The following is a 23378-nucleotide window of genomic DNA, read 5'->3' on the forward strand; positions in this document are numbered from 1 at the left end:
TTCTCTTGATTTTGTTTCACATATTAATTGTTTATAAATTTTCATCTTGATTTTGTTATACATACTAATAACATAATGATTTTCTTTCTCTGGATTTTGTTTCACATATTAATTGTTTATAAATTTTTATCTTGATTTTGTTATACATACTAATAATATAATGATTTTTTTATTACACTTAATTTAATTCAAATTTATTTATTCTATATAATTTAAATGTTAAATAATTTAAGAAATCTTTATTTTTGAATAACTTATTATTTAATTTTTCTTAAATATTAATATGAAATTTATTTTTTAAAAATAAAATTAGTTCCTTAAAAAATAAAAAAAGTGGCTGAACAGACACTAATACTGTACCTGTTGAGTCGCTAGTATTTGTATAGAGAAATGCTTCAATAATGATTACATTATAAATCACTATAAGGGAGGCGCATAATGGCGGCGGTTTTTTTTTATTAGCAGCGATTTTAAACTGCTGCAAAATCAATGACCGGCGGTTCATCATACCGCCAAGGATATTGGCGCCGGCACTAGGTTTGGTGACGGTTTTTAGTAACCGCCGGTATAATCGCCACTAAATTAATATTTCGCGACCATCATGCAAAAAACCACCGGCAAATGCGAGTGACACAATTTTCGTCATGTTTACCGACGGTTCTAAAACCGCCGCTATTTTCTTAGTTGTTTTTGAGTGGACATCCCGGTGTCGTCGCGTGGCTTCCCAACCGCCCCGGTGTCGTCGTCGTCAACCTTCCCCCTTGTCCTGTTGTGCGCCGCTCGAACGTATCCTTTCCCCGCTTACTGGTTCGATTTTTCCCCCTTTTCTTTATCTTCCAATTTCATTTTTTGTCCTCTTGCATGTTTGAATTGAATCATTTTGATTGTTAATCGAATCTCTTTGCACCAGTTTAGTTTAATTGCTTGTTTCCAATTCGGTTGCTATTTTTGTTTGAACCCTAGTTCCAATTTAAGATATGCATCTTGGTCTTTCAGTGTAACTATCTCAGATTTTGTTGTTGTTGTTGAGTTCCCTTGTGTTTCTTTGTGAATCCCAAAATTTCTATGGTTATATATTGGCTTAGTTCATTTGGCTTTTTAGGAGTGAATTGAGAGAGCATCTTTTGGATCAAGATGGCTTTCAGTTCTGTTTTGCTAACTATATTTACATTGAATGTTTGAAGAACTATACCAGCAAATTTTCATACTTGTATTTTGGGTGTTTCCAAGCATAAAACTATCCTCCATGTTATCTATTTTATCCCTTTGATTCACTTATTTCTAGTTCTATATTGTTTAGTTCGCTAACTCATACATTATATTGTAATAGTAGTCAGTAAGTAAATTAACCCTTTTTGGTTCAATAGTAAATCTGAGACCAAACCTATATAAATTACATATATTATTGAAAGTGATCATGCATGATTACTAATTACACAATCCAGTGAGCAGTGTCTAGTGGTAGTTAGAAGCCTTAATAAGCATCTAAGATTGAATCATAAGCTAGCTAGATTCAATTCTTCTTTATTATATATTTGAAGTGACTTAGGAGCAGTGGTGCACAGATCTAAGACACAATCAAATCAATTAGAGAAAAAAAATTCCACATTTTACTTCAATGATATGGACTATAGAGTCACTTAATGCAATATAGGGTCACTGACCCCTTAATTTAGACATGTGCACACTTGCAAAATTGCAATTATACTCCATGGGGCTCAATATATATATATATATATATATATATTGCAATACATTTATTTATTTTGAGACAACCTGCTGATGTTTTCATTCAACCAGCAAGGTTGGACCTATATATGATCACAAATTACTTATCTTATAAAGACAACCATGCTGAATTGTGTTTAACTTAGAAGAGGCAAAGCATGTTTTGTGGTCTACATTGAACATTTAAATTTATTTTCATTTGATAAAATGTGTTTCAGTTTTTACCAGCTTGATGAATCATTTTTTTGTAGACTATGGTGATTGGTTACTCTCTAGGTGTTGGACCTATTCCTTGGCTTATAATGTCTGAGGTACATAGTAGCGATAACTTAGTAATGATGTAAATGATTCTTTTTTTAAAAAAATTGAGATAGCGAATGTCACATTAATATGTTTAATTATATATGATTCACTCAGATACTTCCAGTGAATATAAATGGCCTTGCAAAAGTATAGCCACTTTGACAAATTGGTTGAATTCTTGGATGATCACAATGACCGCAAACTTGCTGTTAACATGGAACAGTGCAGGTTTGTGACTTATGCATGTTTTAAGGTGTAATTCTCGTATGTATACCAAGGCAGAGTAATTTTCTTCACGCTAATTTATCATCACAAAGTAATGATAAATTAGATTGACATGAGATTGTATTCAACTTCTAAGATTCTTGATTATTTGTCAGTAATTTCTCTTTATTTTCCCTTTGATAATGGTAAAAAATGTAATTTTAAATGACACTTATAGTACGCATGATCAATTTTTCTTTCTATAGGACACCCCTCACCCTCAAACTAAAAGACTATAAAATCAAATAATTTTTTTTGAAGTTTTCACAATGTAATAGTTCTTGTCTCAATCAAAGTAATGTAGTAGATTTAGTCATTTAAACAAATTACATAATGGATAATATGAATCTTCCCATCTCTTTCATGCACGGACCACACTTAATTGTAGTAGAACATCATTGTTCTCTGTTTATAAAATGGCATTATATAAATAGAAGCAATTTGAATATTTAATTTTTCTAGTTTTATGTCTGTTATATGCTTTATTATATAGAACAAAATCTCTAAATCTTCAATTGTCATTGTGATTGTGCTAACACAAAAAGCATGAATAAATAATTATGTTCTTGTTAAGGATTTGAATGTACTTATTGATCAACTTATACTACTATTTTGATTTATTATGTGTTTTGTAGTGAAGTTTTTAGTTAGAAAGCTTATATTTGGTAATATATACATATAAATGTGCAGCAGAATCTATTCATTATTTTTTATGGTTCTAAAAATAGAAGAAGAAGACACAAAATTCAGTAGATATCCAGGTAGTAGATCAACATGTATAGGAATATACTTCTATTTTAATTTTTGTCATTGTGAATAGTTAAAGAGTAGTTACAGTTTTATATTAGTTAGTTAATCTTTACCATTTTTTATCTTGTTTTTTGTAAGACAAGTCTGTGATGTATCTATATATATATTATCGTTGCTACTCATACTAATAAGAACATTAATAATAATACACTTCATTTCATGCAATCTAGTTTAGTCTCATCTTCTCTACTCACTAATTCTCTGATCTCATGTCATCGCAGCAATTTTTTTGATATTTTAGTGTTCTAACACCTCAAAATTTTTTATTTTTGGTTATGCCAAATATATACAATGTCAATCACCATTTGTATTGTGGTAAGTGTAGAAAATATGTGAACAACCAAAAAATTCTTTTACATACCTAATTAAATAGTTCATATAATTTTATTTGATCTACTTTTTATTTTGCAGTTTGATTTTATATTTATTGCATTGATTTGGAAGATTGATTTTGTACCCTTTATGGTGTTGATCATTACCATACTAAATGATGGTAAGATAATATTTTACCGAATGACCTTCATATAGTTTGCTTGGACTGTTGTGTGATTTTTCAATGATATTTTCCTTCACTATTATCCCCTTAGGTACCATTATGACAATATCCAAAGATAGAGTGAAATCATCCCCACAACCTGATAGCTGAAAATTGAGGGAGATATTTGCTACTGGTATTTTGCTTGAAATTTACCTGGCATTAATGACAGTGGTATTTTTCTGGCTTATGAAGGACACTAACTTCTTCTTGGTAATCAATTTAATTTCACATTTCTTTCGGTATATTTGGTTGTAGGTAGAAATCAGGGGATGAGCTCTATTATAAATTTATACATTAGATTCATCTATGAAAAGTTTACATGTTATCATCTACTAGTGGAAATTGTGACAGTTATGACCACTAACTTTCTGTTGTTGCAGGATAAGTTTGGTGTAAGGTCTCTGAGATATAGCCTTGCAAAAATGTTGGCAGCCTTTTACCTACAAGTCAGTATTATTAGCCTGGCACTAATTTTTGTCACTGGGTCTTGCAGTTGGTCCTATGTTGAAAGACCTGATCTTCTTTTACTGGGTTCTTCCATGATTGCTCAGCTGGTAATCTTAATTCTTTTTGTTCTCCTCTCAGCAACCTAATATGTAAAGATATGTGTTGGCTTAGTTTTCTTCTTTTGTAACTGAAAATTTTTCTGTAATTGGCAGGTGGCAAATACTCTTGCAGTATATGCTAACAGGAGATTTGCAAGAATCAAGTGAATGGGATGGGATTGAACTGGTGTAATCTGGCTCTACAGTTTAATGACTTTTGTGTCTCTTGATTTGCTTAAATTTGTGATTACATATCTATCTATTGTTTATTTAGTATTTTTTTATAATAATATCTCAAGTTTAATAAATATGATGTAAAGAAAATAGTTTATAGTAAAGAGAAATGGTATAAACCATTTGAGTAGTTAATCAGCTTTTTTTTAAGTTCTTGTATAAAATTATGGCGGTTTAAAACTGTCACATTTTTAAAAAAAAAACTACATAAATTTGCGGCGGTTTTAAAAATTCACTCACCAATTATCTGATTTGCTAGGTTGTGCCAGCTGTTCATTAGAACTGCCGCAAAATCAAATCTCCACCCCCTAATAGGCAACGCTTGTAGAATCGCTGGAATTTCGTTTCGCAGCGATTAAAAACCGCCGTAAATCTCTAAAAAAATTGGCGCTATTCGCCGTATCTCTTCTAGTGTTTTAGCTTTAATTTTTTATTACTTTTATATTAGCTTTTGTATTTAATTTTGTCCTTCTAGTGGAATTACTAAAATAAAAAAATAACAAGAACAGTAAAAAAATTTCACATAAATAAAAAATAATAACATGCAAGAACATTAGAAAAAAAATATTATAAAAGAAAAAAGCAACAAAACTCATCTCATAAATAATAAAATAAAATTAGTAAATAGAAAATAAATTTTTTAATTAATGATCTAATAGATAAAAGTGAAATAAAAAACTAGAATTTTTAGCTTTAGGTGAGCGTGTTATATTACAAATCACGTTTGTAGTCAAAGGGAAAAAAAAGTAGTCAAACAAAAAGTAAAGTAAAATAAAGTTAAACTTGGTTTGGTAAAATTTTTTAAAGAAGTATTTGTGTTTTTTCTTATTTTGTATTTGGTAAATAAAGAAGACTATGTGCTTGTACTTGTAATTTTTAAAAATAAAAATACTTTTGAAAGCTCTTAAGGTGAAATTTTTTAAGATGACTTGTACTTATCAAAATCAAAAAGTCAAATATAACTTCATATATTAGTTGTTATCCAAATTTAATTTTTACATTAATGTATTTTTTAATTTTAAAAATTATTTTATCAAATGTATTTCTTGTTGTTTATACTTATTGAAAGCTATTTTTAATTTAAGGTTAAATTACACAATTGGTCCTATATTTTTCGTGAAATTATAAATTAGTTTCTATACTTTAAAAGTTTGTAATTAGGTCCCTAAAGAGCATTAAAATTTACAATTTAGTCTCCGTCATTCAAAAAGTGTTTAATTTAACAAAATATTCTCAACATATTCTCTATTTTAAACATGTGAGCTGCACATGTTTGATAATAGGGATTAATTTATAATTTTAGTAAAAGTATGGGGACCAAACGTGTAATTTAACCATTTGAAAATGACCAAAAACTTCTTAGGATATCTGAACCCACCCCGCCCCTTTCCCAACTCTCTCACTCTCACTTTCTCAATTTTTAAAATGGCACCCCAACCCCAGTGCTCTCTGTCTCTCACCTCGCCTCACCATCACCGTGCCTCTCGCCTTCGTCACCGCGTCGAATCCACTGATAAATTGAGTTGCTATTTTTATGTTGATTTGTTGCTATTTTCTTTTTAGACATCGAATTGTTTGCTTTGAGCATGTTTGAGATTGAAATTGTTCTCTTCCATTTATCGGTGTTCAGTATTGAGATTGGAAAAGAAGAAAAAGTCCTAGGATGAGAGAGGCGATATGGAGAAAGGAGGTGAGACCCAACTCTGAGCACAAATACGATGGATTCGGCGCGGCGATGGTGAATCGAGGTGAGAGACAGAAAGCGCTGGGTTGGGGTGTCGTTTTGGAAAGTGAGAGTGAGAGAGCTGGGGAGGGGCGGGGTGGGTTCAGATAGCTTAGGAAGTTTTTGGTCATTTTTAAATAGTTAAATTACACGGTTGGTCTCCATACTTTCACTAAAATTGTAAATTAGTCCCTATTGTCAAACATGTGTAGCTCACATGTTTAAAATAGACAATATGCTGACAATATTCTATTAAATCAAATACTTTTTAAACGACGGAGACTAAATTGTAAATTTTAATTCTCTTTAGAGACCAAATTATAAACTTTTAAAGTGTAGAGACTAATTCGTAATTTCACTAAAAGTGTAGGAACCAATGGTATAATTTAATTTAAATTTAATTTACCAAATATAAATACTATAACTTTTAAAATACTATCTTTTAAAAATGAATTTTTATAAACTACTTTTAAAAATTTAAAGCTCTATCAAATTAGTTTTAATAAGCATAAGCAACAAGTCTGTTTGATAAAATAATTTTTAAAATTTAAAAATACTATAATAAATATTAATATAAAAATTAAATTTAAATATTAATTAATATATGAGATTATATTAAACTTTTTAATTTTTATAAATACAAATCAATTTTAAAAAGCTTTTCTTGAATATTTTTAAAACACCCGTAGCTTTAATTTACCAAATATAAAACCTGGTGTGCTCAAGTACCTCCTCACAAAATTTTATCAAACAAAATCTTAGTAATGTAGTGTTGTATTTATAGATAATTGTAAACATTAGTTAGTGAATAATTCATTTTTCTCTTAAAATAGAATACAAACATTCAGATTCACTTCTGACACTTCAAGCTCCATTTCTCCTTTCCTTCTCTACTGAAGTCTCTCTCTTTTTCATCTTATTTATTTTCTCTTCACATCCAAACTCAGGCTGTTTTTTTGCTTATGGAAACAGCTAAAGTGATACACCATAAAATGGAAGGAACACCTAATATTACACTGCTATAGGTCAGAGATAAAACGCAACTTACGTTTTGTATTTGTTTATTTTTTTATTTTTTTAAAATACACCAAACGTAGCTTACGTTTTGGGTTTTTTTTTTTTTTTTTAATTTCAGTTTAAGACTAAACGCAAGGTGCGTTTTAACAAGTCAGAAAAAGAAAAATTTTTTGAAGTCCACAAAACATAACTTACGTTTTGTTAATGTCAGAAAATTTTTTTCGGAAGCCCCAAAATGCAGGTTGCGTTTTGTACACAAAATAATATTTAAATTCACAAGTTTGCCTATAAATACGAAGTCCGGTTTTATTCATGTTCATCTTCACTTCTCCTCTTGCTCTTTCTTGCATAAAGTCCTTAGTGGGGTGTTTTTTTGGCAGATAACTGTATCAAAAAAATAGAGTTAGTTAAGGCTGAAGTTATGGAAGGTGTTGCAAACTTGCAAGTATATTATAACGGTGAGGTTATAAGAAACACACATGAAGGAGTGACTTTTGTTTGTGAATGTCCGTTGTCATTTGTCATTCCATGTACCATGAGTTTTGTCGAGTTGCAAAATGGTCTTTGTAATAACATTCAAAGCCACATTTTGAAAAGGGTGAGCAATCTTTTATATAAAAGTCTTGTGCAAGTATTTGGTGGGTTAATACAGTTTCAAATAATGCCCATCACTGACGATGCCAGTATACAGCAGATGTTGTATATTTATCAACAAACCCGATCTCACGTGCCGATGATAGAGCTGTACGTTGAGTTTGAACAGCAGTCGGGGATGAGTATGATCGGCGACGAGATCAATGTTGATGAGCTCGGGGATATAGATTGGGAAGAAGATAATAATGACAGTGAAGACGAATTTGAAGCTAACTATGAAGTCAATGACGAAAACGATGACGGAGACTTGGCAGGTAATCCGGCGGTGCAACATGAAACGAATGCGATTGTAAGCCAGCACCCGTTTGGTGTTCCGTCTTTTATGCGGACTCTAGATCTCGAAGCCATGCATGCTCCGGAATTTTCTGAGTATGCGAATACAGGTATGTCATAACTATTAATTGAAGTTTTCTATAGTGCTTATTTTATTTGCCTTGTCTGACTGATGGCGGTGCGCATGTCGTAGGTGAAAGCAACGTTGCGTCGGAAGATGGCGAGTTTAGTGTCGGAATGGAATTTGATTCGAGAGAGTCGGTGATATCTGCAATCAAAAGCTACACCATATCTAGAGGAGTTGATTACACTGTGTATGAGTCTGAGTCGCAGACATTCTATGCGAAATGCAAGGGGTATGGTGCAGGGTGCGACTGGCTTATCCGAGCTAGCTTGATTCGAAAAAAAGCTTGTTGGGAGATCAGGAGATACAATGGCAAGCACACGTGCGACTGGCTTATCCGAGCTAGCTTGATTCTTCACTTTTACTTCTTCAACTTTTTCCTTTTACTCTCGTTTCACTCCCGTTACTCCTATCTGCGTTTGGTTTTCGTTTTTATAAACAAATTTACCATCCTCCATGACGCGTGTCACACATGCAGCTAAGGTGGCTGCCAAACGCAACCTCGATTTGTTTTGGTAGGCTGTCAAACGCAACCTGCGTTTTGCCTACTCCAAAATTGGTCAAAAATGAAGCTGTTTTCATGCAGAGGACACAGAGCCACATTTCGTTCTTTGATTGCTTGGGCCTGACAAACGCAGGCTGCATTTTGCAGCGTGCTCCTCTTCCTTGTTTTTCGTCCCTGCCAAAACGTTACTTGCGTTTTGTGCTCTCTGACAAATGCCAGCTCCACATTCATGGATAACACACTATACATCCATTTTTTGCCAATTCACCATTTTCTAATCCATCTACAAATTAATTTCTGCCAAACTCGCACAATAAAATTAAGGAGTTGCTTTGCCTCAACCATAACTCTTTATTATTCAGTCCCATATCAGTATAATGCTCCAAGCCTTAATCCGTATAACACTTATACGAGAGTCATATAAAAATAATTTCCTTATTTCGGGACAAAATTTTATATACCAAAAATTTGAGTGATATTCTAAATATGAGATTTCTCATGTTTTTTTTTCTTAATTTAGAGGAGCGTTCAAAATTTAGAAAATATTGGGATAAATTTTATATTTTCTTGGTAATTTTTGAAAAGTGAATCTGTCGGAAACAAATTTCATATTTTTATTTTTAATTATTTAAAAAAATATTTTTAAAAAATGAATTTGTTGAGAAGCATTGTAGTTTCCAAATGCATTTGAAAAAGGAATTTATTGTGTGCAAATTGCATTTTCTTAAAAAAATCCCATCATTACCAATGGTAAAAAGTGAATATGCTAAGGTTAATTGTATTTAAAAAATAGGAAAAATTATTCTAAATAACCGTTAGGAAAGATTTAATTATTAAAAATAATTTTTAATACTAAAATTATTAAAAAATATTAATGATTATAATATTTTAAAAAAAGATCAAATTTTTTTATAAAAAAATTATTTTTTAATTATTTTCTTATTTATTTTTCATAATCTTTATAAGGATGATTTCTATTTCTCCTAAAATCTCAATCTTTATAATCATTTATTTTTTCATTTATGCAGTGTTCCATCATTTCTTCCTCTCATGGGGTATACTAATTAGATGTGATACTTAGATTTTCAATCAAATATATAACATCTAATTTTATACAATTTTAAATTTTAATAATAATTTTAAAAGTATTATCTTGTCAAAAATGATACTTCTTAAATTTATTGTGGATATATATACAACTAAAATCACCAACAGTTGGATAAAAAAACTATAGTACTATAGATTCAAGAATCACAAATCTCAAATAGTAAGGTAATGAACTTAACCAATCTTATGTTAATTTTTATGTTAACTTGTTAATTTAAATCTATCATAGTCAATATTAATCTAAAAAGAAAGTACACAACAGTATAAATAGAACTGGAATAAATCTCTCATATGTAGAAGAATTCATTACATTTGAATTTGCATAATGTTACTTCTTAGATGTTCTTCTTCTCCAAGGTTGCTTAGAGTTTAGAATCACAACCACTTCCTTTTATTCCTCCAAAACCGCATAAATGAAAAAAGAATAAATGATTATAAAAATGGCCAAAATTTTAGAAACAATGAAAATTATTGTTATAAAAATTATGAATAAATAAAAAATAATTAAAGATATGTTTAACTTTTTATAAAAAAGCTTGGTCTTTTTATACATTATAAATATTAATTTTTTTAATATTTTAGTATTAATAATTTTTTAATAATTTTTAGAATAATTTTAGTATTAATAATCTTAACGATCCTCTTAGAATAATTTTTTCAAAAAAATATTAGTCTAAACAAAATGGAAATAAAACACTCTGAAATATTAGAACATATGATCCTATCCATTAGAGCTTTTCTATTCTTCTAACAAACAAAAATGAGTAAAAAAAACAAAGGCAGTTAGTTTTTTTTTTTAAAACAAAAAGTTATCCTTATTTATATTTTGCATTTTTTGTACGAGTTTAATCTAATTTATAATTAATTTACTAAGATCTAGATTGGCCAATATAGTTAAGAATGAGCGTCTCTAATGTGCTCCTACAAAACAAAATAGCTTCTCAGATGGTCTATAGAATTTATTTAGTATTTTTTAGTGAAGTTGAAGGCTGAATTTTTAGAATAAAGGAGCCTCGGTTCGCATTTTTTTTTCTGCTGGAATTAGATAACCCCCACTTTCTCCTAGAAAGTTCATATTATATCTTAAAATCCAAATACTAAGATTAAAATGATTCATGACTCTACAAATCGCATGTTCCGAGAATTCACGCTTTCTTCTTGAAGTTTGTGCTATATCTTCACCCAACTAGTGAGAAGATTAAAATGACTTATGATACCACAAATCACATGTTCTTGCAATGCCTACTACTATTTTTATCCTTACATTATACATGAATCAATCACCTAATGAATATGTTATGTTATATTACACTTACATATATTGGGTCTCTAGGAATTTATTTCTCAGGAAACTTTTCTCGTACCTACTTTTACTTTTATCATTCATCCACCTCATAATGTCTTTTAAGTGAAGTAATAATTAAACCTCACTCTTTACTAGGTCAAGCTGTAGAGCATCCTCCAAAATTGTTGTTTATTCAAGATATTACTGTTAGTGGAAATATTTATCACAAAGTGGTTAGAGAGTATTTTATCAGCAGCTGCTAAACTAATATATAGTATGTGCGTGAACCTAAGTTTAACACATTGTATCTATGATGGGATATAAGGCTTGAGTTTTGCCATTTTCTAATTCAAGGCACATCTTTATCTTTCTTTTCTCTTCTTTCTCTGAACTTGAACAATCTCCAGGCAGCTACTCTCACTACACCTTTATCATGGAAAAATAATTCTGTTCATGCATTTCTAGACTTTCCAGATAATTACATAAGAGTATATATTACTAGTTTACATTCTATCTTTTATCCACAAGACCATTATAAAAAATAATATATTTTAAGATGAATGAAAAACTTAATAGAGAAGTTAAAACATTTGAGAAAAAAATCCAAGAAAAGTGTCGTTAGTATATTTCATTTATTAATCTTCCAAAGAAATGCTAGAGAAAATTAGCTAGTCTTTCCTTTAAAAATAAGACAAAAAAGTATTAGCAACTTAGGAATTTTCAAAAATAAATAAAAAATTGCATAGGATTTCTTACAAGTGACAGACCTGTTCCCGGCAAATGAAGTGAGATTCAACTACATTGCTATAGAATAACTTGTCTAACTTAGAATAAAATGAAAAAACAAAATAGATACACTAAACTAACATAGATTAAGATGATATAATATACAATGTCTCAACAGATTTGTTTTTCTATTAACGTCCAAAAGATTAGTTTAATCATACAAAATTAATATCTTAATTTCATAGGAGTACACAAACGAATAAAGATTTAAAGAAAATGAAATGAATGAAGATTGAATTGAAAAACAAAACTACGTTTCCAAAAGAAAAGAAAACATTTATGACAAAAAAAAACATGCATAAAAGAAACGCGCAATTTTTGGTATCACATCGAGCAGCTTCAACGAAAAATTATTTAACTATAATTTTCCTAAAAAATAATTAACTACAGAGCAGAGGATTCAAAACCACTTTACATTGTGGTAAAATGCTGAGAAGCTATGGTGGTAAAATGCTGAGAAGCTGGTCAAAATTTGATCACAGAAGATTTCTTTATCTACAAAATGGGCACACAAAAGCTATATACACCAACCCTGCAATATCAAATCAAGATTACCCTATTTGAATCAGAAATATAGATTAAAAGAAATAAAGATTAATCCTGATCTTGATATATCATTTTAGATCAGCTCTAGTTTACCTTTTGTAGATGGATAGCCCGGTACAGGAGATCAACAGAAAAGAAACCCAGTAGGATGGCGAAAACTAGCAAAATTTTTCAATGCATAAGATGCTATCTAAAAACAAGGCTTCCATTTTGCTGTATTCTCAAATTTTCTATTAGAGACTTGTAGAATGATTTGAGTTCCTTAATATCAGCTTCCTACAAACAAATTGTCAAAATTACAAAATGTTTAAAATAAAAAAAAGCAACAAAAAAAAATCAAAAGTTCTCTTACCTGCAACTTTTGGCCATACTGCTCTGCCAAGTGTGGAGGACAATGTGCAGAGGAGAATCCTTTTGAGACAAAATGAACTAAAAATTCGTTCCCAAATTTATCAAACATAACCTTTTGAGCCAAGACAATTTCTCCAAACAAAATATGCTGAAATACAAAAGGGTAAAAGATGAAAATGAATACGTAAAGTAAGCATAAAATGTTAATGCTAGGTACCACAACACAAAATCTACTAATTAAGTAATTATCCCATGAACAGTTTTTTTTGTTTTCTAAATTAAAACTTTCCTTTCAGAAGCCACAAAAAAAGAGGGACGGGAGATGAGAAATCTTTCCAAACAACAAAGACAGAGTGACTTGAACATGCAATCTGCAAAATGAGTCTAATAGAAAAAAGCCCTGATAACAATCATGAGTTTCCAGTTTTATGTTGAAAAGTTAAAACAATAAATCTAAAAGCAAATGATAAACGAATATTTCTGTCCACAATCATGAGATGAGAAGCTGAACTCAGTTTTTTATTAGACATATGGCTTGTATCTGTGCATTATATACAAGTAACAAAGTAGCAAAAATCATCATATTGGAAAATAGATCATAACAATTAAATGAGTTACCAAAAGAATGTATAAAGTCTTACAGTGTTGGCATCATGAAACTCAAACGATCTGTCTAGCACACTGTACAAGCAGCAATTTATTGCAAATGTCTGAATCATGAAATTCCGAAATCCAGGTACCTGTAAACAACTGATAACTTAATACGACAACAAGAGTGCAATTCTAAGTCAAACTCCAGAATAAGTAGGAGTGAATGGAATCAACCTTTTCTTCATATGGCTGGCCACACCAATCTTTGATCAATCTAATAAAAATCTGTACACAAGCCTAAGTTATGAAAACAAAAAGTGAGAACCATACTTTTAGATTATACATCTCATAAGCATTAATCAAGGAAAATAAGAAGAAATAAATATGCATACCTTTCTAACAAGAATATCCTTATGATTACAGGAAGAGTACAAAAGCAACTGCATTATTTGATCCAGGTATTCTCTACTTTGGGGGGAAAGAAAAACAGAAGAAAGATTGTGTGTAGCAACAACATGAAGAAACGAAAGGAATGTTTGCTGAAGTTCTTGCAACTCACGAACTTCCTACGGAAAACAAAGGTGCACAATAAGTTCATTGCATCACACATACCAAACCTAATGCATAATAAGTTCATTGTATCGCATATCACACACATACACTAAACGCAAGTGTTTTAGAACCACCAGGGGGAAAAAAGTTAAATTAGAAATCCAAAAAGATACATTTCTGCATTGGATTTCGCATTCAAGTCAGCAGAATATAGCTAGTAAGAATAATTTGATACTTCAACATGACTCTAAGGTAATGACTTGGATTAAGACCTGGTTCTTGGAATTCTAAAGAAACTACAATAACTATCATAAGGATGCTAAAATGTATATTCTCTATAAGCCATGTTGATTCAATTAAAAATGTTCCTGAATGTCAAACTAAGATTTCTGTCCTCAATTTTACCAGGCATAAATACAAATATACAAAAAAGCAGCTCAGTGCACAAACTTATGATTGGAGAAATTACTTTTAGGGGAAACTCATCAACTTGTCCATACCTCGGTTATTGCAGTTACAGCACCAGGGCCTAAAAGTAATGCATCTCCTGCAATAACACTGAGTACTCTACCAGCAACAGCTGGAAATGATTCTTCCAAAATGTCATGCACTGACGTATTGAACTTGCACATCAGTTGATTCAGTAACAAAAGAAACCCAACCATCTCCTTTGGCTGCATAAGAAAATTGAGATATCACAATTCTTTCTCATATGTTATGCAGGAAGGAACTAGGAAATAAGTTGCCCTTAAAAAAAGGACAAAAGGCAGTATGCTGAAATGCACAATGCAGATTTTTGTATTCATGGAAAAAATAATTAATAATAAATAAATAAATAAATACATATTAAAATTCAGGTATTGAACACACATCAACTAGAGAAGAACTAAAGCACATAAGTAGTCACAAACAAAGATAATACGATTGAAACATGAAATGTACTAAAGGCAAACTGCCAATTAAGAACTTCAACAAAAAGCCCACAATTAAAGAAAACAATCATTTGCAAGTGCCAAAGAATCTTGAAGATATATATATACAAAATGAAGTACCAAAATGTTGGTTGTAAATGCAAAGTATCATTCATACTTTGACACTGAGAACCCAAACTTGGATTACCATAAATGACATACACATATGTGGTTAAACAGGATCATACATTAATAAAGCCCCAAAACAAATTTTAACATCTTGGGCAATGGAACATTATTCCCATTGCCATCTTTATACACCATACTGTTTACACATATATATATATGTGTGTGTGTGTGTGTGTGTGTAAACTTCCAAAAATCAATCTCAATGAATGAATAAACACCAATGGCAATGCAAATATGGAATTTAGAATATTTGATCTATAATAATAATAAAATCAAATAATATATGTACCTCACTTTCTGCAAGCAACTGTCCCAATGCCTTTGGTAGGTATGGAAAGACAGATGAACCTAGTGTATCTACCATCCGGTGTATAAAGGATATCACCTACATGCCATAAATGACATGAAATTAGATCATGATAATGATGAATCAACCAACATAAATTAATAAATAAATTATTTTCCCTACTTTTTTTAAAGGAAACCTAATGCATACCTTGCTTCGCAATGATCCTACTTTTGGGAATACAACAAGAACTTGGAGAAGCACATCCAACGTCTACATGGAAAAAATTCAAAGTTTAGCAAGAGTAAAATTAGAGACATGAACACAGAAGTTCCAAAATTAAAGATTCAATGAATACAACAAACAGATAAAAGCATCAAACAAATAAGAAGACTGACATTCCATATCATCTTATACAATTTCATAATAACTGTCATCGGGTCATGGTTAGCAATATCAAAACAAAAAGAAGCACAGGACAAAGCATACTACAGTAACAGAAGTCAACAGTGGCATTTGCAATGGCATGAGCAGGCAATGTCTGAGAGATGTTGAATAGGTACAAAAGTACATCAATATAATTATAGCTCTCCTCTTCGTATTATTAATTGCAGCATTCACTCAGGTCATAAACATCATAAGGGCTGGCAAAGCACAAAGAAATAACAAATAAAAACCATCAATTATATGTTGCATGGTAACAATTTCAATTGGAAAACGGTCAAATGTGGATTTCCAACATTGGTTGAATACTCTAGTGGGATCCTTTTAGGGTCCACCTTCAAAACCATGGTGGAATTTCACATTCGACATAGTGAAGTAAATTTTCCAATTGAGAGAATTCCCATGCTGCATTTATTTTTCTTTTCCTTTATTTTATTTTTATGTTTTCTTTTTGGAAGAAATATAGATTTCAGACATCCAAACCAAAACTACAAATTTTTAAGCCAAAATCTTTTCTATAGCATAGTATCCAAAAAGAGGATAGGGAATACACATCTAATATAGCAGTCAGTAAAGACCGAAAAAAATTCCATAAAGTACCTGCTTAAACATGAGACCAATTGTAGGGCGACTGGAGGTTGCAAGACGCTCATTGAAACCCTGGATCAGTTCATCAAAAATTATACAGGAGGGAAACAAAAATGTGAATGTATTTGTCAAATCTATGACTCTACTTAAAAATCAATGCTCTAAACATTTTGAAATAGCTATGTTTTTAACAAAAAGAATTAATAGCACTGATTAAAGATAACTCTATAGTTTATGCTCAATTGCTTCTTTGAAATGTATAGAGTTGTTTGGAAATAACTAAACAATGTGAATGTACCTGTCAAGTCTATGACTCTATACTTCAAAATCAGTGCTACAAACATTTTCAAGTATAGACCTTATTTCTATAGTCTATGGCATGACCAATTGATTTTTTAGTGTTCTCAACAGGGAAAATTATCTAATTGAACATAAAAAGAACCTTAAAAAAAGCACCTTGCTTAGAGAATTAATAGCCATGATGATATGCTGGATGGCAGCAACTTTGACATTAGCCTCCACATTGGTCTTATCGTTAACGAGCAATACTTCAACCTGAGTTAGACACATGAAAAATATAAACATCAAATACCAATGCTTATTATTTTAATCAGATTTCATTTTAGAAAGGCATCCATCCAGCTCAGCTATGTTGTTTCTTGAGGACACAAAACTCTCACAATATTAGGTGGAAAAGAAAAGTAACCTGTTGACAAAGAGGAATGAGCAAAGAAGATAGATAATCACATTGCTTCTCTGGTGGAACATCTTCCATTCCAATCAATAAGCCAATTGCCTATTAAGGGTCACATTCGTTAATAAAAAAGAGGATAAACAACCCGAAATTTTGCAGAAATATCCTTATCTCTGAAATCTTAGGAAATCTGATTACCTCAAAAATATGGCTACCATCTTCAGATCTTGATAGCTCGGTTGTGTAATTCATGCTTGTGAATTGGGCAACTGCATCTTGCAGGCTCTGGGAAATCAATATTACAGTCAAATGAATAGAGAAGAAAGCTAGAGGTAGAGGATGGAATAACCAACACAAAATGAATCCACAGAGGCCATAAAATAATTGCAGATAAAAAGTACAAAGTTGGATAACTCAAAAGTTAAAAACAAAATAAAATAAAATAAAAGGTGTTTAACTGCTACCTGCAAAATTGTCTCTATGAAGGGGACAAGCTTCACCCTCAGCAATTTTACAAACCTCAGAAACAGATAACTGGCCCTACGGCTTACATTAATGTTTGGATGATGTATACCTCTATCATCGAGAAATGCAGCAAGAACCATAGGAATATACTGCGTATTATCTTGGATAAACTTAACATATCTTGTTACTGTCTCCAAATACATCAGAGCAACTAGTCTATTAGGGTGGCAAGAAAACTTTGTGGATAGCAGCATTGGCACCACCTCACTCAGCAATCCTTGACCATCCCGAATGGCCTCATCAGTTAGTGATTCCCCAAATGCATATAAAAGAGAAAGTGCAGCTTCCACCTCCTCAACATTACTACTGTTGGATGAAGTTGAAATGACATTTGCCAACAAATTTCTGATGAACAAATGGGTCACACCTGGTGCTACACGGCCAACACTACGAAGTAGAACAAACAAGTCCTTCCTAAAATCAACCATTCTATCTTCCTCCTCTTTCCCAATTTTGTCCAACATGTCAATATTAGAACGGTATTCCGGATCATAACGAATCAACACAGAGATGAGTTCTAATATTTTTCCAACATGAAGCAGTTGCTTCTCCCCCAAAGGTGTAATGCTTTTCATAGTAGCAACATAACTTGAAAGAAACTGTACAACATTGAACGTGGCATCCAACTCACTGTCCTTCATTAAATGGAAAACAGAGGGCAAAACTTCATCCAAAAGCTCCATGGAGATTCCTCTACCCTCAGAATCTATTCGTTTAAAGCAATCCAACAGCTCTGTGGCATATCCTGTAAGCAAGACAGCAATATCAGAGACTAATTCAGCATTGGCATCGTCAACCACGAGCCTAAACAGGCGACTGATTTGAAGGCTCTGCAACAATGCCAGCTTTGACCGCGGTTCAATCCTCTTGGAAACAACTGCCGTCAAGCACTTAATCGCCGCACTGCGAAGCCTGTCGCCCACTCCAGCAGCCAAAACCAAATCAAACAACAAAGCACCAAAAGCATCATTCACAACCAATCCAATATCAATCCAAGAAATAAACCTCCTCATGGATTCCAACACCCCAACACAAACCTCTTCATCAACGTTCCTATACATGGAAACAATCTCATACCACGCTCTAACTATCTGACCTACACACTGCTCCCTCATTGCATCCTTTACCCGTGTGGCAACAGATATATCCTCCGGCGTTCGCGGGTAATCTAAACTAATCAGTTCATCATCAAGCGCATTCAAAACCCTACAGAACATATCTATAACCATCTTCCCTTTATTTAAGTGCGGGAAGAAATCAAGAAACACGGACGACCAAATCAAAGGGTACTCAAAGTAAATCAAAGTAACAAGAACCTGTGCAAGCTTGTTCTTTACAAAAGGGGGTCCTTCCAAAACCCTAGTCGCGCTGTTATTGGCGCCAACACCTTCGAGGCACACTATGGAAAACACTGAATGCCTGATCAATTGCTTCTCTTGAGGGTTCATTGAAGAGTAGCGAGACACAATGGCCTCATGCAGAGTCTGCAAGCACCAAAACTGAACCTGGATTAGGTTTGAGAAGCAGAGTTTCTCAATGCACATGCTGCAAATCGATGGCTTCGCCTTTATTTGTTCACAAAAGGTTTTAGCTTGCTTTTTTAAACTGTCATCTATGGTTCCTGATTCATCAAAGTTGATGAGAATGGCTTTGTCAAGATCATCCATGATTTTATGGTGACTTTGACGAAATAGAAATGGCCGAATGGAATATTTATAGGAGATTTTAAGTGTTAGGGCTTTTGATTCTGTGATTTTTAGAATCTGTGATTCAAGGCTGAGGGTACTTATAGGTTCCAGATGACGGTGAAATGTATTGGTCGGACGAGTTTGGATTGAGGGTACAATTTTATAGGGTTTTTTTACATTTTTTAATTTTTTTTGTGAACATAAGAATATTTATTTTGATCGTGGGAAAAAAAAACGGGTCACAATAATGGCAACTTGAATGTGATAACTTTTAGGGTCCGATTCAGTGGAAATTTAAGTCGCCCCCATTCAAGAATGCCATTACATTCTCTACTCGCGCTTTATGAAGCTCAAGTTATTTCCCCAACAACCATAAAATAAAAGTTAAGGTTTAATAACAAAGTTAGTTTGGTCTAATTATTAAATTACTAATCTCGTTAAACGGGATTCGATTTTTTTTTTTTGTGCCGTAGAAAATTAAAAAAAAAATTAAGGTTTAATTAATATGTATTTTATAGATTCATATTAATATTAGGGTAATTTATATGAATTTAGTTTTAATATATTATTAGTATAAAATAATTATATATATATATATATGAATAAATAATTAAATTAGTTTTTGAAAGATTACCCAATTTTTAAATTGGTTCTCGAAAGAATAAATTAATCAAAAATGTCCCCCAAAAATTTAAAAATGGTAACATTAGTCCTTTCGTCTTTCTTCTATTCATTCCGTCAGTGACGCCGTTAAATCTTGCTTATGTGGCCGTCAATGTGTCATATCAGCATGCCAGGTTAGTGCCAGCTGATGACAAGATATGTTTTGATATTTATGTCAAACTAGTTTTAAATATGTAAACCCTAATCCCTTCTTCTTGTTAAATGTCATTGTTGCTGCAGCATCAAATTGATTCTGCAGAGGCTGAAATTGTTGTTGAACTGCATCATGAGTAGCGTAAGTGGGGTCGCAGTCGACAATTGTCGCAATCACACGGAAGCAATGCTTCGAGCTCTTCATTGCACTGGCAGAGGAAGAACACGGACCAAGTGTGCTTTTGTGGGTTGAAGACAGTGATCAAGAAGTTTGGGACAATAGAGAATCCAGATAGATTGTTCCATACTTGTCCAAGATACCGGGTGAGTTATGAATATAGTCTTCTTCAAGCTCTTAATTATTTGTGTGGGATTTTGAGATTTTTGTAACCTAATGTTTTGCAAAAGGGCAGCCACTGCAATTACTTTAGGTGGGCTGAGGATGATGAGTATGAAGGATTAGATGGTGCAAAGAAAAATGTTAAAATTGATGCAGAAATGGAGAGTGATGTTGTTGTCTTGAACCATAACCTATCATGGAGAATGATGAGCTTAGAAGCTGAATATGGTCTTCTTCAAGCTCTTAATTATTTGTGTGGGATTTTGAGATTTTTGTAACCTAATGTTTTACAAAAGGGCAGCCACTGCAATTACTTTAGGTGGGCTGAGGATGATGAGTATGAAGGATTAGATGGTGCAAAGAGAAATGTTAAAACTGATGCAGAAATGGAGAGTGATGTTGTTGTCTTGAACCATAACCTATCATAGAGAATGGTGAGCTTAAAAGCTGAAGTTAGAGCACTTAGGATGCAACTGTATTTTGGATTAATAGTTGTGATTGTGCTTTTTATGATTATGTGTATGTTCTTTAGCGCCAAGTGAAGCAGTTATTGTGAAATTGTGGATGTTGTGAACCTTCTTAGTTTGTTGTTGTTGTATATGAACAAACTTTTGAGTAAACATGTTGATATGCCATGTTCATCTTTTTTTACTATTACAAAGTCTCTACATGCACTATTTTTCTTGATCATAACATAATTTTAGCAAATCAGAAGAAACAGAATTAAAGTGAAGTGAACTAGGAATAGCATAACATAACCAATGGTCTACCAGTTTTCATTGTCTCAAATTCAAATAGCAACACTATTTTAAGATGATAATAACACAAAAGTAGAAGCTGATAATCAAAAGGGTAAGCTTAAAAAGCCTAACATCAGTTTGTACTAAAGCTATTCTTACCTAAAGGGCTATACAAAAAATCGGGCTATCCAATATACCACAACTACCACATTGGTTACAAATGGCAAATTTTGGCACTGACAAAATAACAAATACTAACTGCCAGTGACAGACCAGAAAATTTTAGGAGTGGGGGCAAAAATATATATACTAAATAAATTTTGTTAAATATTATTAATTATACGGAGATATAAAAATTAAAAAGAGTTAGTGAATACTTTTATTCTTAAAATACTATTCATTATATATAATTTATAACAAAATATTTTTTATTTCTAAAACTTGAAATTAAAATATTTTAATTAAATTATAGATAACTTATTATCCTAACTAATTTTTTATAGATATTTAATAATAAAAGACTGAATTAACTGGCACATTAACATCTAATAATACATTAGTATTTATAATTTAAAATTAGAATTATATATAAATACTAGAAAAATTAAATCTTTATATGAAAAATATGTTTATATAAAATAATAGAAACATAATTTATAATTTTTTTCGTTTTTTTTTTAAATAATTAAATTTGTTATATATTTTTTTAATTTAATTTTAATATAATGTTAGATAAAAGATTTTATGCATCTATTTAATTATATATTGTAATTAAAATATTTTTTATTATTATTTTTAAAAATAAAAAATATATTCTAAATTAGTAAATTAATCAGTTTATTTTAAAATTTTATATGCAATATAGGTACATATAATAGAACAAAAGATAAAAATAAGTAATAAAGATGAATAAATTGAGAATAAAATAAAATATATAAAGTCACAAAAAAATAAAACATTAGATTAATACCTAAACAATAATTGTTTGAATTAAAAATTGCAATTGAAAATATCAAAAAGAAAAATAATGAAATTAAAAGATACATAGAGTCATGAAGAGTTATATAAAAAAATTGGAGAATTTAAAATTTACTTTTTGATGAAGAGAATATAACCACTAGATAAGGAATAGAAAAACAATGTTAAAAATATAAAAATAAGAAGAGGGTTTAAGAGAATAAAAGAGTGACGGTACAATAATTAAATTTAATTAGGTTAAATAATAGTCAAAATGATAGAAAAATAAAAAAGTAAACTTAAAACTTTAGCTAATTGAATTTATTTTATTTGTAGTGGGTCATTTAAAATTTGAAGTGGGGGCATATTATATATAACTATATTTTTTAAAACAAAAATTAAAAACACCATGGGATAAGTGCTCCCTCATTGTTGTGCCTGGGTCCGTCCCTGCTAACTGCCCTATATTTCATGTCTTCAAGTCTTCAAGTCATTCCATGTCTTTTTTTCTGAAGGTTTGAAACCCGGAGTTGGAACAAATGTCATGAAACTAGCAAGTTTCTTGGCTGTTGCGGAGCTACTACCCTTGATGGTTTTAGCAGATACAGCAACTGGTCCTAGAGCAACAGGCTTTGGAAAGGCATTTCCCTTTGTCCTGGCCTTGGTGACATGGAGTTTTGGAGGCCTTCCTTTGTCCTGGCCTTGGTGACATGGAGTTTTGGAGGCCTTCCTTTAACTCTAGTCTGCAACAAACAATTTTCATCATTATCTCAAACAAAAAGATTCTTAATCAACTACAAAGGGTAATATTCAGCAGATGCAAGTTACTAATATTCAATTTAAAACTGAATACAAGATAACCTGAGTAGTATTGGTTGAGGTGTGTGATTGTTGTGTCAGTAGAATCTGAGCATCTTGACTAATAGAAATTTCAGTCTATTTATCTAGAGTAGCTGGTGGGACTGCAGGGAGTGTCTGAATGGGCTGAGTGTCAGCTTCGTCGTCGGCTTCCGGACCAGGAGTACCTTGTGGTGGTGGCACAACTGCAAGCTACAGTTGCATTAGCCTTGCCTTCTCTTGAGCATTGTCTTGATTTTTCTTGCTACAAGTTCTCTTGTTGTGGCCCACCTCTCCACAGTACATGCACCGAATTCGATTATACTTCCTTTTCATCTTTGTCTTTGTGTCAGTGGGTTCTTAAGCCTTGTCATTCCTTCTCTTTGTTGTTGGTCTTCCTGGTTTAGGTTTTATTGGTGGTGGAATA

At 31.7% G+C, this 23378-nt stretch overlaps 2 protein-coding genes across 3 annotated transcripts; one reads left to right on the forward strand and one right to left on the reverse strand.

Annotated features, from left to right (window-relative positions):
- Nucleotides 1–3711: 3711 nt before the first annotated feature.
- Nucleotides 3712–4389, forward strand: LOC130947629 (plasma membrane ATPase 4-like). The gene is made up of 3 exons (XM_057876340.1): nt 3712–3853; nt 4024–4197; nt 4303–4389. Exons 1-3 carry the CDS (start codon nt 3806–3808, stop codon nt 4354–4356), a joined length of 276 nt encoding a protein of 91 aa, XP_057732323.1. The 5' UTR covers nt 3712–3805; the 3' UTR covers nt 4357–4389.
- A 6632-nt stretch (nt 4390–11021) lies between these two features.
- On the reverse strand, nt 11022–19399 carry LOC130951628 (exportin-T). Of its 2 annotated transcripts, XM_057880325.1 has the most exons (15): nt 17513–19399; nt 17247–17333; nt 17061–17150; nt 16811–16909; nt 16367–16426; nt 15533–15595; nt 15326–15421; nt 14437–14610; nt 13777–13950; nt 13619–13681; nt 13435–13533; nt 12795–12941; nt 12536–12718; nt 12312–12428; nt 11022–11536 (listed from the first exon to the last, which is right to left on the reverse strand). In XM_057880325.1, the coding sequence occupies exons 1-13, from the start codon at nt 19238–19240 to the stop codon at nt 12629–12631; spliced, it is 2970 nt and encodes a 989-aa protein (XP_057736308.1). In that variant the 5' UTR covers nt 19241–19399; the 3' UTR covers nt 11022–11536; nt 12312–12428; nt 12536–12628. The 2 variants fall into 2 exon arrangements, with proteins under 2 accessions (XP_057736308.1, XP_057736307.1); XM_057880324.1 differs by lacking the exon at nt 11022–11536 and having other exon boundaries at nt 12152–12428.
- Between the last annotated feature and the right edge of the window lie 3979 nt (nt 19400–23378).

Source organism: Arachis stenosperma, chromosome 9, assembly GCF_014773155.1.
Source record: "Arachis stenosperma cultivar V10309 chromosome 9, arast.V10309.gnm1.PFL2, whole genome shotgun sequence".
NCBI classification, from domain to species: domain Eukaryota; kingdom Viridiplantae; phylum Streptophyta; class Magnoliopsida; order Fabales; family Fabaceae; genus Arachis; species Arachis stenosperma.

Excerpts from the sequence above, each read along its gene's own strand:
- LOC130951628 (XM_057880325.1), bottom strand. The coding sequence starts at position 19,240 with ATGGATGATCTTGACAAAGCCATTCTCATCAACTTTGATGAATCAGGA. Across the intron at positions 16,427-16,810 it reads CTATTAATTCTCTAAGCAAG|GGTTTCAATGAGCGTCTTGC; the intron begins GTGCTTTTTTTA and ends GAACTGATCCAG. Across the intron at positions 12,942-13,434 it reads AGTTTCATGATGCCAACACT|CATATTTTGTTTGGAGAAAT; the intron begins GTAAGACTTTAT and ends TTTGTATTTCAG.
- LOC130947629 (XM_057876340.1), top strand. The coding sequence starts at position 3,806 with ATGACAGTGGTATTTTTCTGGCTTATGAAGGACACTAACTTCTTCTTG. Across the intron at positions 3,854-4,023 it reads AGGACACTAACTTCTTCTTG|GATAAGTTTGGTGTAAGGTC; the intron begins GTAATCAATTTA and ends CTGTTGTTGCAG. Across the intron at positions 4,198-4,302 it reads CTTCCATGATTGCTCAGCTG|GTGGCAAATACTCTTGCAGT; the intron begins GTAATCTTAATT and ends TGTAATTGGCAG.